At 37.4% G+C, this 17500-nt stretch overlaps 1 protein-coding gene across 3 annotated transcripts in view; it reads right to left on the bottom strand.

Annotated features, from left to right (window-relative positions):
• Positions 1 to 4180: 4180 nt before the first annotated feature.
• The window catches only part of LOC144958747 (uncharacterized), an 18950-nt gene continuing 5630 nt past the window's right edge, over positions 4181 to 17500 (bottom strand). For all 3 annotated transcript variants that reach the window (XM_078890922.1, XM_078890923.1, XM_078890924.1), the window contains exons 2-3: positions 9161 to 10045; positions 4181 to 8326 (exon numbers count right to left, since the gene is read on the bottom strand). In XM_078890922.1, coding sequence (XP_078747048.1) covers positions 4469 to 8326; positions 9161 to 9259 — 3957 coding nt within the window. In that variant the 5' untranslated portion in view covers positions 9260 to 10045 and the 3' untranslated portion in view covers positions 4181 to 4468. The remainder of the gene's footprint in view (positions 8327 to 9160; positions 10046 to 17500) is intronic.

Raw genomic sequence — 17500 nt, 5'->3', positions numbered from 1 at the left:
TACGTCACAATACAAGGCGGTGAACACCAACATAAAAAAAAAGTGAACAGTGAGTTGTGTTCACTAGTTCAACCTTTGGACTCGTTTGTTTCTTACGACAACTCATCGTCGCTTTCTTTTGGTAACGGTCGATTTGTATAGATAGAATGCGCTTGGCCAAGGAGTTCACAACATTGCCATCCGGAAGTATAACGGACCAACACACAAACTCTGTGTAACCATGAACTTTTATAGTCTGGTTAATACAGTTGAGTGAGAACAACTCACAAACGCGGATGGCAAAAACAATAACAAAGGCCTGAGAGACGTCATCTGCATACTATCTATAGATAGTTCGAAGATGACGTCACTCAGGTCTTTGTTATTGTTTTTTGCCATCCGCGTTTATGAGTAATGCTCACTGAACTGTATTAACCCAATTTTAAACGTCCATGGATACACAGTTTTGTGTATTGGTCCGTTATACTTCCGGATGGCAATGTTATGAGCTTCTTAGCCAAGCGCATACTATCTAGATCGCTGTTGTTTAGCTACGTCAACATACTACTGGACAACAAACAAATGTATTTCTTACGGATTGAACGGTTGGAGGGTGCCTCGTTGCGAATCTCTATCTGTATGCGGATGTAGTCATACCGTGCTTATGCCATACTGACTCGATGCGGCTGTGTGGTCTTGTGGTATGACGCTCGCTTTCGGATCGGAAGGTCCTGGGTTCGAGCTTCGCTCGGCGCAAAGTTGAATCCTTGGAAAAGGCTTTTTACTCACATTCTCTCCCCGTACTCAGGTGTATAATGAGTTCCTGGCCATCAACAGCGTTGTCCTTGTCGGGAAAAAAAATGTAATATCGCCGAACAGGCGTCATGTCTCGTCCTACATGTTCCGTATTGCTGTTAGTCAGGGTCTCTTTGGAAAGCGCTTTGAACTCGTTAAGTGAATATTGCGCTATATAAAAACTCAATTTCTTTTTGTTTGTTTGTTTTTGTTTTAATTCGTGGAGACAGACTGCTATCCATTAGCATGCTGGCCATTCGTATCGAAACTGTACTCTGTCCGTATAACCCTTGTTATGGACTTATACATAGAGTTATTATAGGAAAGAGTTCTCCCCTTTGTTATTAGCTAATTGATTTTAGCTACAGCTTAATAAGTTATTATTCATTAAGTCCACTGTTCAAATGTTATTTGTGCTTAAAAATATCAGAGTGGCATGCCCTAGAGAAGGATGCACTCTTTGTTCCTTAGTTGCAATAGTTGAGTTACTTATACTGTTTTTTCTTCTTACTGATTTTTCTTCTTAAAATGTTGTTGCGATATGTTTGTATATACTCTTATTCACAATTATAAATTGTTCCCTCATCCTATCACTTAACGCGTCTGAGTTGAGTGATTCCACAAACTATTACTCTGTGGTCCCGTCAAAAACACAACATTGGCGACGAGGATTTTTCACCGTTATCCTGCGCATTTAGGTAGGTACCCATCGGAGTCATTCATTAGGCTACGTCAGTCAAAAAGTCAACACATCATGGAATGCCAGCCGAGAAAACCGGAGCAAGTGCCTTTTCTGCCTGCCGTGTCGTCAGCCGGTGATAAGACGCCCTCTTCGTGGACAGCCGCCCATCACGTGGTAAGAAGCCTTCCCGCCTTTTTTTTCCCGCCACAGCCAGTGGGCACTGAGGTCAACTGTTACGTCACGAATGAAAACAAAACGGTACGTCGTCTTCATACAACCAAGCAGTCGGACGCTCGGGTGAGTAATTATATAGTTATATTTCGTCACTAATTTACTACCCTTCGCTCGCGTCCTATCTTCGTGCCCTTGTTGTACATAATATAGTTGTGTCAGCAGTACTGTCATCATGTCAAATAAAGAGCTCATCACCATATTACAACAACAGATTGAACAACAAAATGAGCAAATGAAGCAAGTCGTTGAACGACATGAAAAGCAGATGGAAATGTTCATGAAACTAATGACCGGTAGCAATACATGTTTACCAAAACCTCCAGCAATTCCGAGCTTTGTCGCATTCGACCCTGCCTTAGAGATATGAAGCGACTACTGGCATCGTTTTAATACATTTTTAACTGCTCACTCCGTACCTGATGAGAAGAAAGCAGACGTTTTCCTTGTCAACCAATCGCCGGTTGTTTACAAAATACTGACTAACATTAACGAGTCAAGAAACACCAGCTAAGATGATAACTGCGCTCAGTCTTGCAGAAATCGAAAAATATATGGTGTATTATGAGTTCCTGGCCATCAACAGCGTTGTCCTTGTCGAAAAACAAATGTAATTAATATCGCCTAGCAGACGTCATGTCTCGTCCTACATGTTCCGTGTTGCTGTTAGTCATGGACCCTTTGTAAAGCGCTTTGCGCCCGTTTAATGATTGCACTATATAAAAGCTCAAGTTTTTTGTTTGTTTGGTTGTTTGTTTGTTTTTGTTTTTAGTTGTGGAGACAGACTTCTATCCGTGAGCATGTTGGCCATTCGTATCGAAACTGTCGCTCTGTCCGGATAACCCTGATGTTTAACAAGTTAACTGCCCTACCCTGGACAGACATTTATCTATTTTTTAAATTGAGCTTTTATATAGCAAAATATCCACTAAACGTGATCAGAGCGCTTTACAAGGGATCGCTGGCCAACAGCAACACTTAACATGTAAGACGTGACATGACGCCTTTTAGGCGATATTACAAACAAAAAAATTATTCGGACAGAGACAATGACCATGTACTCTTTTTACACCTGAGTACGATGAGAGAATATGAGTAAAAGAGCCTTCTCCAAGGACTCAACTATGCGTCGAGCGAGGCTCGAACCCAGGACCTTCCGATTCGAAAGCGAGTGTCATACTACTAGACCACATAGCCGCAAATTTTAAAAAAATGGCCAGAAAACTCGTCCTTCAAGCATCTATCGCTTAAAATGACCCTCATCTTGGCATAACCCCTCAAAGCTGGGATTTGGCGAGGTCCCCGATTTGAGAGTTTTTACCAAGATGAGGGTCATTTAAATCGATAGATATTTGAATATACATTGACTGTCTGCTGGATGACACAGGAATGGACAACACCCGGGAGCTGCGTACACTCATGGAGGACAGGACAGAATGTCGAAGACTTGTGGCTCATGTTGGGCGCCCCAAGGGGCGGCCTAAGTAAGTAAGTTATTTGAAGGACGAGTTTTCTGGCCAAATTTGCAATACGTGTCTTTCCAGTGTATGGCAGTTAACTGGTTAAGAATGAATTCCAAGCTCGGCAAGATATATACAGTTTGAATTACAATCAATGTCTTTTTTGTGGAGAATGAGTTTTGTTCTTTGAACTTCATAAATATTTAAAATCCTCATACTGATTAGTTTAACTTTGAATTCAATTTTCTTCTTCTACTTCATCTCGAAACATTATTTCCCGTTTGATGCGGTAGGCATATATATATATATATATATATATATATATATATATATATATATATATATATATATATATATATATATATATATACATATACCTTGTTTAGTTGTTTTTGTTTTTCATGGTTTTACGGCACTTGCAACACATTTAGGTCATCAGTGCCAGTAAAAATGAATAAAATGTGACAGTCAAAAAAAAAAATTATTAAAATTACAATTTAAGCACCCCGCCGCACGCGCACACACACTCATACACACACACGCACACACACACACACACACATCACACACAAACAATAAGACAAAGGTTGAATGGGGACAGATGTAGATTTCAAGAGCATATCATCGGTGTACTTAGTTTGAAATACCTAAAAGTCTCATACAGACACCAACACATGATCCCACTAAATGGAAAACACTCAAATGTTTACAAGATATCTTCAAAACAAAAAAAACCCAAAGCAATCAGTACAAAACTGAGAGATAATTTACAAGGAAAATAAATATAATTTCCCTCAACTAGCACGATACATTTGACTGTTTACCTCTTAGGCAGGACTCCAGCAAGAGCCAGGACAAAACCTAGTAAGACAAAAACAGAAAGCAACTAATAAAACAGACATAAAAACTCATAAAACAGAGTGACCTTTTGCCCACCATGGGAGATACAAATATCACACCCAGGCTCAATTATTGAAATGATGAAAGAATCTATCATGATTTCCTACAACAAACGTAGAGCAAAGTTTCTCCATACACCCGCAAAGGTATGATTTTGAATTTTTTTTTTAATTTCTGAAAAATACATGTGAAGCAACATTGAAACTATAACATCCGGTATATATTTGAAATTCTGACCTCATCAACCAATCAGATTTTTGAGACTTGCGGTTTCATGTGTAGATTAGATTTCGGCAGCGGAGATATTGAAAAAGAGTAAACAGAATTAGAAGATTCGCATAGTCAGGATAATGATTTGATAATTTGTGTAAAGATGTATACAAAATACATGACAAATTTCTGTGCATGGTGGTTTAACATTCTAAAAATCGCCATTCGAACACGTCATTTCCGGCAATTTTACAACTAGATGCTTTCTAACTTTGTGGCTTTCTAAAGCCATTAAGTCAGCAGAGGTCTTTACACCCGGATCTTTATTAGTGGAAACAGCATCTGTTCCGTCAACAGTATCAGCAAATTTGACCCTCTGTCTGAGGTCATTGTTGTCTCCTTCTTCTTGGTATTTTCCTGGAAGAGATGAGTCCTTTCCCCTGTTTTCTGTGTGAGCCACACGTGGAGTTACATCACTTCGTTCATTGACGACGTCACGACCTCCTTCGCTTTTGACCCCTAACATATGCCGACTCATTACCTGATAACTCCAGAAGTAATCGAGCATTTCTTGTTTACTGTCCAGATCCAACGAAGAATTACACTCGCCTTTCTTCAGAACTGGTAATTGCTTTGGCGATTTACTGATGATATTAAAATGCTCATTCGACGATAACATTTCAAACGAATTTTTTATAGTAGAATTGTTTTGTTTATTATTTTGCACGTTCTGCTGACTCCGAGGTCGGTTGTTGGATAGAGTATTATATTGATTTGTCTGTCCTCCATTTTCACGGCTAATTGGTCTGCATTGTTGAACAAAACTATCCCCAAAATATGAAAAGTTATTGTTTTTGTGGCCTGGTGTCCCTGCCGATCCAATCCGAAATATACTTCGTCTATTTTGAATGTCTCTTACGTCGTTGTGATGCACTTGGTCTTGACCGTTGATTGACTTTGAGTTTGTTCTACTTTGAGGTCTGCTGCCCGGCAGCACCTCCTGATTCCATTGCAAGACCCTACCGTTGGAGTCCCTACTTGACGGACGCCATTGATGGGTTTCGTTGAACGACGAACGATTCGGAATGAATCTGTTGGGATTATACGTTTTGTTTCGTATAGTGGCCGTGTCAGTGAATTTCCAGTAGATTTTTGAAGAGTTTGAATGCTTATGTTGTTCTTGTGTATTTTTGAATTGTGTTGACGCTTTGACGTTTTGAAACTTGTTGCCGGTTTTATTGTTTGTGTTCGTTGTATTTTCTATAGAATTCCTTTTGTTCTTGATATCCTTATCATCCTGAATTGCCTCAGATTTTGAATTGACAAAGTTCTGAGACGTGAAATTGTCACCCATGTTAATTTGATTTGAAGTTTCTTTCATTGCGTTCAAATTCAAACCAGCATTAATTCTAGCTCCCCCTTCATTTGTGGGTTTAGAATCCATCTTTGTCCATACATTATATTTATCTCCGTAGCCACCTCTATCTGTTGTTTTGTAGTCACGAAAAATTATCCATTCACTAACTCTTCTATCCGATTTCGTTATCAAACTTTCATCAAAATTGGCCGTGTTACCTTTTTCTGTATTTGTGACTTCTTTAACCCCATTTTTGTTTGTATCTTTGGAATGAGGTTCGTTATGTTCTGGAGTGATTTCAGCAATATCCCGTGTTGCATTATCTAAAACTGTCGTATGAGTATTGAGAATAGTGTCTTTCCTTTGAATGGTAACATGATCATTATCCGAAACTATCACCTGGTTTGAAATAGAAGCAACATTTTCTGTATTATTTTTCTCTTTGTTTTGAAAAACATCGGAATTTGTATTGTCCACCTTATCTGAAATTCCCATACCTTGGTGATCACCGTTTAATTGTAAGACCGTAGTATTGTTCGTTTTTGAATCCTTACTTTCATTTTGAAGTATATTATCTCCTTTACAATCTTCATCTTTGAGTGAATTCTTTTTTTCAATAAATACATTCAATTGAGATGAGCCATTAGCGAGGTTTGAGTTCGGAATCGAGACATTTTCATTTTTGGGTTTTGAAGTTTCGTCGCTGAACACTTTGTCTAAATTGCTTTCTGAAATCATCTTGACCTCCTCGTCGTTGCAACCACTCACTGCCATGACGCTTTGGTGGTTGGATTTGTTTGAAATATCTATGGTCCCTGCTGGACGCTTGTTTGAGTCAGCCTCGCCATCACTTATAACATAATTTGCTCTGATTTTATCGAAGTAAACACATGGCATGGGAGTCACAACTTCTGAACTAGTATCTACACTATGACCAACATCATTTTCAACATTGTTTTCCTCATGAAAAGGATGGATACTTTGTAATGGCTGCTTTTTTATTTCATCTAATGATTTGAGAATCCCTTTCCGCTCTTTGTTTGGCTGCATTTTATTGTTTTCTTTCCCGATGCTGAATTCACCTTTACTCACATGAAAAGAGTTGCTAGAGTATTCTAGACTTGATTTATTTAAAATGTGTTGGCGGTGGTTATTTGGAATTTGGCGGTCCAGTTGTCGACTACGATATAATACACTCTGTCGAGTTTCCTCTATCTGCCTATGGTGACGTTGCATAATTCTATTTATAACACTATTGACGGGATGTGAAGTTACCCCAGTCGTAACGTCATTGTGATTAAATATAGAAGTGTTAGGATTTGATTTATTTTCAACAGATTTGTATGACGTCATAGGCATCTCATTCACTCCCCTCTCAAAAGACGAATGTTCAATACCTTGTGATGCCGAACCGGTAAATGATGTAGGCTGTAGGGTCGATGACGTCATCATTGGTGTCGAACACCTTGAAATTGTCAAACAATTTGGCGTAGAGGTACGCAGATTCTCAATAGCGTTGACAAAATCACTACTTACTTTATTAAGGTAACCTGAATTATTTCTATTGCGTTTAAAATGACAACGGTAACTTGTCTCTTGCCCATGTGTAGAGATAAAGGCTAGACTCTCACGACGGGGCCGTTGCTGGTGACTACAGACAAAGGAAGTCCCACGAACAACGGTGGGAGCCACAGATCCTGTTTCTAATTCTAACACGGGCGTGACAATTGCGTAGGGATATTTCGTTTCCGATTTGCGGCTCTTGTACCAACAGGAGTGTCCGGGTTTAGAGTTTGCCAAGACATGATTAGTATCGGTGGAGACGGGAGTCAGGTTTTGTAGGAGAGAGAGTCTCTGACTATGTAGGGGTGTTCTATTTTTGGATATCGTCGTTTTGTTTATTCTGATAGAGATATTGTTCTGCTCTCCAGAAATGGTCTTGGCTTTGTTAAGGTCATTTAGGTTATTTTTACTGATCATTTCTGTATCTGACTGTCTGCTTTGGTTATTCTGACTTTCCATGTTGCTACTGGTAACATTAGTTTTGACAATATTGTTGTTGTCGTTGTTATTGTTGTTGTTGATATTGTCAATGGTATTGTTAAAATATCTCTTGTTGTGTTTGCTGTCACTGGTATCATTCTCAGTGTTGTCATTGTTGTTGGCATTGATATTATTGTTATCTTCGTTGTTATTTGAGAACTCCCTATTGCTGCTTTCTGATACGTCAAATTTGTGGTTCATAACATCTGGCGAGAAATTTCTGGATGAAATCTTAATTTGAGCTTTAGTGTTTTTATCGTCTTTGCTGACATTGACTTCCATCTTGTTCAAAGAATGATTCGGTTGTTGTTTTTTACCCACATCACCTAAAGCAGGTGTTTTATAGCTTTTAGGAAATGGGGGTGTTTCCGACAGCCTCGTATTGTAGTTTCCTGCGCTTCTTTTCCTGACGGATGAAATCTGGTTTATGTTCGTTTTCATGAAGTTTTCGTGGAAACGTTGAGATATTTGTGGGAAAGATTGACAGCTGAGAGGTGTGACGTGTTTACCTGCCATCAACAGTGAATCTATATACAGTTGTCTTCCATTTCCATGCTCTGTTAAGTCACTCAGTGATAAGGAATGACGTTTTTGATGACGCAAATTGAATCCATTATTGCGTTTTATCTTGTACCCTGTTACGCCCAGTCTTAGTTCAGGCTGATAAATCTGGATGTGGAAAAAAAAAAACAGGAAATGTTGATAATTTGTACACAATCAATAAATAAGCCTCGTTTGGTACTATCTTAAAATATGCTCTCGATCAGTGATATTTTAATGAATTCTTATTGGTGTATACTACTACTACTACTACTACTACTACTACTACTACTACTACTACTACTACTACTGCTACTACTTATACTACTTATACTACTACGACTACTACTACTACGATTACTACAACAACAACAACAACAACTACTACTACTACTACTACTACTACTACTACTACTACTACTACTACTACTACTACTACTACTATTATTATTATTATTATTATTATTATTATTATTATTATTATCATTACTATTATCACCATCATCATCATCATCATTATCATCATCATCATCATTATCATCATCATCATTACCATCATCATCATCATAATCATCATCATCATCATCATTATTATTATTATTATTATTATTATTATTATTATTATTATTATTATTATTATTATTATTATTCTTATTATTATTATTACTATTATTATTATTATTATTATTATTATTATTTTTATTATTATTGTATTATTATTATTATTATTATTATTATTATTATTATTATTATTATTATTATTATTATTATTATTATTAGGCCTATTACTATTATTATTATTATTATTATTATTATTATTATTATTATTATTATTATTACATGCAGATAATGCCGAGTTCGACAGCAACAGGAAGCGATACCGGCCCATCGTTTATGAGGTGGGTTCTCTACCATTGACATAATATTATTGGGACCCACAAAAGGTTTATGCAAGTTTCTTACCAATTCAGATTCAGAATTTATGAAATAAAGCGAGTCGCTTCCAGTTCGGCTCCCACTCTCCATGGTGTAGATTATCAGGAGTCCTTCAAAAACAAACATGCACTGTCACTGTTGTGGCCAAAAAAAAAAAAACCAAACAAACAAACAAAAACCAACAACAAACAAATTAATTGATTGGAGTAGGCTTGAGATCACACGCTTGTCATTTGGGTATATCCTCGTATAATGGTGTCCACTTTTAGCTCAAAAAGAATATATATTCGACCACGTATCTTCATAACCAAAGATGCATCATTGTTGTTGTTGTTGTGGCAAGTTTATCAATGTAGATTGAAGACCACACTCTACGGTCATGTTGTTGGGTATTGCCGTGGTCATAAATACATCGCATGTCCGCTTTTACATTAAAAAATATTGTTCTGTTGACCCCTTGTGGTTTAGATGGATAAGAGTTTGGGGGTTTTTTCTTCAGAAGACGGGAACAAAAAAGGTCAATGACGTCACCTCAATCAGCTTAGACTGTATAATACGACGTATTCGTTATTTGCAAGTATTTGTTATCGAGAGAAATCTGGGTGCCTCTTCTTGTTTATGAAACATTAAAAATGGATAAGAATACATCCTTCTAATAGTGAATTAGTAGATAATATGTCAAACAGTGGACTTTCTCTGAATTTCATTTAATTTCACTGACTGGGTTTTGAGGGCCGCCTGTACCCGAGGAATACAGAAGTGGGTTGCAGTTGTGTATTTTTTCTCTCCATTATTAGTATATTATTGACTTGTATGGGTATCCATGGATATCCTAATGATAAAGGTTGTGAGCGCCGGGGTGGGTGTTGAACAGTACACCAAACCGTTTCGTCAAAGGTTGATTTTGTAAATCTGGAGAGAGAAAAAAAAACAAATATAAGCTTAAATGCTGATCTAAGGTTAGTATTTAAAAAGAGTTGTTTTATATTTGTTTTATTAATATTTTATGTGTTGAAGGAAATAATTCAAAATAATTAATTATATTTTCTTTATGGTTTAACCGACGGGTTTATTCGTATAACTTCAACCCTTTAGGACCACCGGATGTTTCATGGATTGAGTCCCGCTCTGAGCGGCGCATAGTTGAGTCTTTGAAAAAGACTCATTACTCACATTCTTTCACCCTACTCTTGTGTAAAAATTAGTACCTGACCGTTAACAGACGCCATGTTCTGTCCTACATGTTAAGTGTGGTTGTTGACTTGGGGCCTCTTGTAAAGAGCGTCGAGTACGTGTTGTGGATATTGCACTTTATAAAGTAATTGAGCCATGATTGTTCTGTCTGAAGTGTATGAAACTGATAAACTCTATCTTGCATGTAAAAATGTACATCAATGCGCAATAAAAGGCGCACCCTGTGCGACTATGTGGTCTTGTCATATGACACTTGCGTTCGGATTGGAAGGTCCTGAGTTCGAGCCTCGCTCGGCGCATGGTGGAGTCCTTGAAAAAGGCTCTTTACTCACATTCCCTCACCGTACTCTGGTGTAAAATGAGTACCTGGCCTTTAACAGCGTTGTCTCTGTCGGGGAAAAAATTGTAATATCGCTAAACAGGCGTCATGGCTCGTTCTGCATGTTGCGCGTTGCTGTTGGTCAGGAGACCTTTATAAAGCACGTTTAGTGGATATTGGGCTATCTAAAAGCTCAAGTTTTTTAAAAATAGTACAATGTAACTCAATCAATTGAATTGATAAATTATACACATTGAAAAAGAGGTAAGATAAACTAGATTTCAAAAACCTACATGGTTGGGTGAACAAAATGGTGGTGGAAATATGACAGCTAAACATTTCTACAAATTCACCAATATATGCGTGAGAATTGGAATTTGTAATGTTGATGTGAATGGGTACTTACATTTCAGCAAAACAAAATTGTTTGTTAGTCTGTTGTTAGACGTTTGACTACGCTTACGACACTTTTAGGTCATTCTAAAGCGGGTGCAAGAAGATGATAACATAGGCAAAAAGATATAGGACGAAACTATCAATAAAGAACGAAAACAAAGGGGGCATTTCAAGAAATATCAGAAATAATCCAAGAGAATTATAACTGTAGCTTGGATGAAACAACATCAAAGTCCCATATTGACACAGTTACGGTACCCTTGCTTACAGGGACAAACTGAGACGGTTACAGAATAAGCATTATTTTTAAAAAATCTAATGGTGACATAATTCAAATATAATTGAGAGATACCAGGGAAAAACATCATCTCTTTGAAAATGGCGGTGATTGTTATTACGCGTGATGCAGGTTGCAAAAAAAAAAAAGAAAGAAAATACAAATCTCAAACTTGCTGAGCACCGATTTATTTACTCTTATATTTATACGATGTGTCATCCTAAAATTGAGAGAGTTATTGTAAACTTTCACGATGTGCCTTTTTGTGCATGGCAGTAGATATGTCTATCTCTTAAATTGTGTTACAAGTAGCTAGGCCTATTTGATATCAACTTCTCTACTCAATACATCACGTAATTCTGAAACGAATCAAACACTGAAATTCAATACCTATCAGGCAATTAAAACTGAATTCAAAACTGTCGATTTCAACAGACTTATCTTATCGAGAATACTCCACGCTGGAGGTAAGATTCTTCCCATATTTATTTTTTTTCGTGAATTTTTTTTTCTTTTTTTTTTTGTTTTTTTTTTTGGGGGGGGGGGGTGTTTTTTTTTTTTTGTATTGTTTTTTTTTTTTTTGCTTGTTTTTTTTTTGGTGGGGGTAGGATGCCGTGTACATATGTGCAGTTATGATTACCGAAAGCAATAATGGGCTTGATTTAACATTGTTGTAATAGATAAAATTTTGTGTTGAATTAAGAGTATTTCCATTACAATAATGAGTCCATAACTATGTGGGTTATCAGTTCATCAAATAAGTACACACGCCGTGGTAGGGGTAATCTTGGTGTGTGGAGGGGGGGGGGGGGGAGAGGGGGGGAGTATAATCCCATGTTTTCTCTTTTTTTTTTTTTTTCTTTGTATTTTTTTTTTTTTGTTTTGTTATGTTTTTGTTGTCTTTTAATAAAATTTTGTTTTGTTTTGTTTTTATATTTGTTTTTCTGTTTTATTTTGTTGATGTTGGGTTTTTTTGGTCCATATTTTGGGAATATTGAGTCTACTTTCTTTGGTCCTCTTTTTTTCAAGGGTGGGGGGGGGGGGGCGTGCCTCTTTAGATAATGAGAAACGGTTTGGGATTTTTCTCACTTCTTAGAAATTTTACTGCGCTTAGGACACTTAAAAAATTTTTTTTATTAAATTCAGCTTTATATAGAGCAATATCCACTTAATGTGCTCAAAGCGCTGTTTGTTTATATATATATATATATATATATATATATATATATATATATATATATATATATATATATATATATATATATATATATATATATACATATACATATATAAAATGTTACCAAGCCCAGAGGATTATTTGGTCGTCCTACAAACCATCATCTTTACTCTTTCATCCCCTCCGCCATCCGACTTTTGAACTCCCTACCAACCAATTGTAAACAAGCCCTTTCGACTGATGACTTCAAAAAATAGTTCCCTGCTTCCCTCTTAAACCCCTCTTACAGAAAAATTGGCCATACAATCTGTAACCTGAAGCTTTGGCCTTATTGGAAGAAGAAGAAGAAGAAGAAGAAGAAGAAGAAGAAGAAGAAGAAGAAGAAGAAGAAGAAGAAGAAGAAGAAGAAGAAGAAGAAGAAGAAGAAGAAGAAGAAGAAGAAGAAGAAGAAGAAGAAGAAGAAGAAGAAGAAGAAGAAGAAGAAGAAGAAGAAGAAGAAGAAGAAGAAGAAGAAGAAGAAGAAGAAGAAGAAGAAGAAGAAGAAGAAGAAGAAGAAGAAGAAGAAGATGAAGAAGAAGAAGAAGAAGAAGAAGAAGAAGAAGAAGAAGAAGAAGAAGAATAAGAATGTTAAGTAGTCCTTCGGAGCCATTAGGCCCATGGAGTCGGAGGTTATCCTGGTTGCTATAGCGTGAAACGGATACAATACTTGCTGCCCTTTGGACAGGACCCTAGTCTATTGCAAAGTACTTTCCGCCTGTTCTAACAGACCCAATTACCAAATCACTGCAGTGGGTTGGAGGGGGGGGGGAGATCAGAAAAATAAAATCTCGAATTTACCCGGGATTGATCTCAGTGCCTTTACGTGTGAAGCAAGTGCTCTACCAACTGAGCTATAGGGACCCCCGCACTGAGACCAACGCCTGTCTTCCCTTAGAATAGACCCTATAGACAATTTATCCTTTGAGATGGATAAAGGGGGCATTTTTTTCTCCAATTCTATTGGTTCATTCGTGTAATGGTTATATATAGTTGATAAAAATGGCTTAATTAATGTCATTCCCTTTGAAATATTATCGAATATGGTGACAATTGTGTATAAAACACGCAAGTAGATAATGGGCAATAAACATCGAAGAGGGCAATTTTATACTTCTTCACACGTATCATTGCCTTTCTTCCTGTCTGTTCTGCTTCTTATTTTCAATTAAATTCGTTCGATTTGGTTTGACATTAATGGCGAAAGCTGTTCAATTCACTTAAAACTCTGACGTCTTTAAAGGCCTATTTCATTTCATTTCGTGGTCTCGTCTTATCCTATCCTATAGATATGAAAAAGTGTGAATGAAACCGTGGCCTTCGTAAACTCATGGCCTGACACTGACCGTGGCCTTCGTAAACTCATGGCCTGACACTGATCGTGGCCTTCGTAAAATCATGGCCTGACACTGACCGTGGCCTTCGTAAACTCATGGCCTGACACTGACCGTGGCCTTCGTAAAATCATGGCCTGACACTGACCGTGGTCTTCGTAAAATTATGGCCTGACACTGACCGTGGCCTTCGTAAACTCATGGCCTGACACTGACCGTGGCCTTCGTAAACTCATGGCCTGACACTGACCGTGGTCTTCGTAAACTCATGGCCTGACACTGACCAAAAAATGACGTCAAAAGACAAGTCTTTGGCCACAAAAGAAAACAATAGTTCAACCACTAGAATCACTTATTTTCTTACTCACTCGACAGTCCACAGACCTGAAAAATGACGTTAAAGTACAAGTCCTATTGGGTTATAGTGTTAAGCTATAATTTAGCGATGGCTACGCACTGACCAATAAATGACGTCAAATACAAGTCTTTGGCCAAAAAAAAAAATAATATAAACAACAAATCGTGAGTTGTATTTAACAGTTCAACCAATGGAATCTCTTATTTCCTTGACCTCTATTACATACAACTCACTCGGCGGGTCCACAAACCTTAAAAATGACATCAAAATATGGGGTTTTAGTGGGTCTTAGTATCAGCGTAGCCATCGTTATGTTATAGCCTGACACTGTAACCCAAAAGGATTGGCAGTTTGACGTCATTATTTGGTTTTTGCACCGCCTTGTGAGTTGTTGTTAGTAGAGTTCATGGAAACAAGTTATTTCATTGGTTGAATTATTGAATACAACTCACGATTTGTTTTCTTTTGTGGCAAAAGACTGGCATTTTGACGTCATTTTTTGGTCAGTATCAGGCCATAACTTTACGAAGGCCACGGTATCAGGCTATAAGTTAACGATTGCTAAGATGAAACAGTGCAAGACAAATCAAGAATGAAAAAGAAAACAAGAAATAAAAAAATGCATCACAAAAAATCATTCTTCCTAGACTGGAGATCTTTGGGTTTTTTGTTTTTTTTTTCATCTTTCATTCCGATCTTTATTTTACACCTGTGTCTGCGGTCCGTAATCAGGCTATGGGTTTACGAAGGCAACAGCTCAACCTGAACTGTCAGTGAGAGGCCGGGGGCTACTTCTTCTTCCAGTGTCATCTCATGGGTTGAGGTCGACTTGAAATGACACGCCAATCTTCCCTGTTGACGGCTTGCTGACTGCATTCGGCTGCCGACAATCCTGTCCATGTCCTCACATCATACATCCCAGTTCTTGCTGGCCTGCCTCTTCCTCTTTTCCCCTCAACTCTACCCTCAAGAATGTCCTTTTGACAGTTTGATGGCGTCTTAGATGTCTACAAGTGCTCACTAATTGGCTTCAACAGTCATGACGTCACTTCCCTCGTAATGACGCATAGTAACCAAGTAACTGGTTCTAAACTATCGGATCAAAGGAGGACGCCCTTATGAAATATTTCTCCCACGAGCATAAAAGTGTATCCAGAGGAGAAAAAACATTATAAATCTGATTATGGTTTGACTTTTATACATTCTGATCATATGACATGTGAAAAAGTTCTAGCTAACATGAAGAATAAAAAGTACCGATTTGCTTTGTTTAGAACCATGCTTCTCGTTGCTGGGCGGACGTGACATCAGACTATTGAATCCTATTGGAAGGCCGTCTGATTCGGTTGGTAGGCATGTAATCAAGGTGGCAAAGGTATGAATGAAGCGTAACCTGTTTTAAAAAATTCATAACGCTGAGGCCAACAGTTTATTTATTTTCAATAACCGATCCATAAACCTCTAATTTAAGCAAACAAAACCTGGCGTGTAAATTATGGAGAAAATGGATTTTGCATGTTGTATCGAAGGCAATTGCTTTTCAGCGGAGGGAGAATTTGATTTAGAATTGCAATTTGTAAGATTGTCATGCGAAGTAATAAAAAATAGAAGAAGAAAAATAACCCAAAACACTATCCACTTAATATGCTCGAATGTATTATTTTTTCTACAAGGGATCACAACACTTACAATATAATGTAAGACAAGACAAAACGCCCATGAGGCCTTATCAATGTTTGCTTATTTTTTCGTCGCTGTCACCGGCCTGGTACTTGAGTGCGATGAGACATTGAAAGTAAAGAGTCTTTTCCGAGGACTTAACTTTGCGTTGCCCAGAGAGGGACTAGGCATTAGACCAGAAAGACGCTTAGTTAGCCTAATTACGAATAGAGGCCGTATAATGGTTAACCTTTTTAGTTAAAAAAAAAATCCCTAAACATAGATAGGGACCAGCAGCTTATTTACTTTCAATATAAAAATCCATAAACCACTCATTAAAGTCAACAAAACCCGACATTTACATTATGGAGAAATTGAATTTTACATGTATAGAGGGTGAATTCTTATCAGTTGGGGAAGAAGTTTGTGATTTTTAAAATTAATTTTTTTTTTTGGAAATTGATCTTTTAAAAAGTGAGCCCTTATATAGTGCATTATTTACTAAATATCCTCAAAAGTGCTTTACTATGAGTGGCAAGTCAACAGCAACACGTAACATGAAGGACAAGACTAGACGGAAAAGAATAAAGAGAAGAAGAGGAAAGAAAAGGAAAAGGTGTGTGTGTGTGTGTGTGTGTGTGTGTGTGTGTGTTGGAGGGGGGGAGGGAATGGAGAGAGTAGATAGATAGATAGATAGATAGATAGATAGATAGATAGATAGATAGATAGATAGATAGATAGATGTACAGATAGATAGATAGATAGATAGATAGATAGATAGATAGATAGATAGATAGATAGGTCGATAGATAGATAGAGAGGTTGATAGATAGATAGATTGACTGATTGATTGATAGATAGATAGATTGATTGATTGATTGATCAATTGACAGATAGACAAGTAACAGAAAGAGAGAGAGAGAGAGAGAGAGAGAGAGAGAGAGAGAGAGAGAGAGAGAGAGAGAGACGGAGGGAGGGAGAGGGGAGACTTGTATATTGACAAGAAAATAAACGGATATAAACGTAGATAACATAGAAAATGTAGATAAAGCACATAGGCCAATTAATAACAGCAAGAACAACAATGAAAGGACAGCTTGGTGGCTCTTCAAATAATCTCTTACATACAGCCACAGATAATCTGATGAATAGACATGACACTCGTGTAGCAATTTATCCCTGTTATCTGTCATGTCCCATGTCACAGGTTAATTAAATTTCTATATTATTATGAATCAATAATAAACTTGATACATACAAGACTGTCTGACGTCGATACGTGTAGAAATTAGAATAAACACGATAGGCTTGTTGAAGTAGAATCTAAAAATAAAAAATAAAAATTGAGCTTTTATAAAGCGCAATGTCCACTAAACGTGCTCAAAGCGCCTTACAAGGGGTTCTTGGCCAACAGCAACATTTAACATGTAGGACGTTACATGACGCCTTTTAGGCGATATTACAATTTTTTTTCGGACAGAGACAACGCTGTTAACGGCCAGATACTCATTTTACACCTGAGTACGATGAGAGAATGTGAGTAAAGAGCCTTCTCCAAGGACTCAACGATTCGCCGAGCGAGGCCCGAACCCAGGACCTTCCGATCCGAAAGCGAGT

Source organism: Berghia stephanieae, chromosome 13, assembly GCF_034508935.2.
Source record: "Berghia stephanieae isolate SIO BIC M18660-M18661 chromosome 13, UCSD_Bste_1.3, whole genome shotgun sequence".
NCBI classification, from domain to species: domain Eukaryota; kingdom Metazoa; phylum Mollusca; class Gastropoda; order Nudibranchia; family Aeolidiidae; genus Berghia; species Berghia stephanieae.
This window is presented reverse-complemented; position numbering and strand designations above follow the sequence as displayed.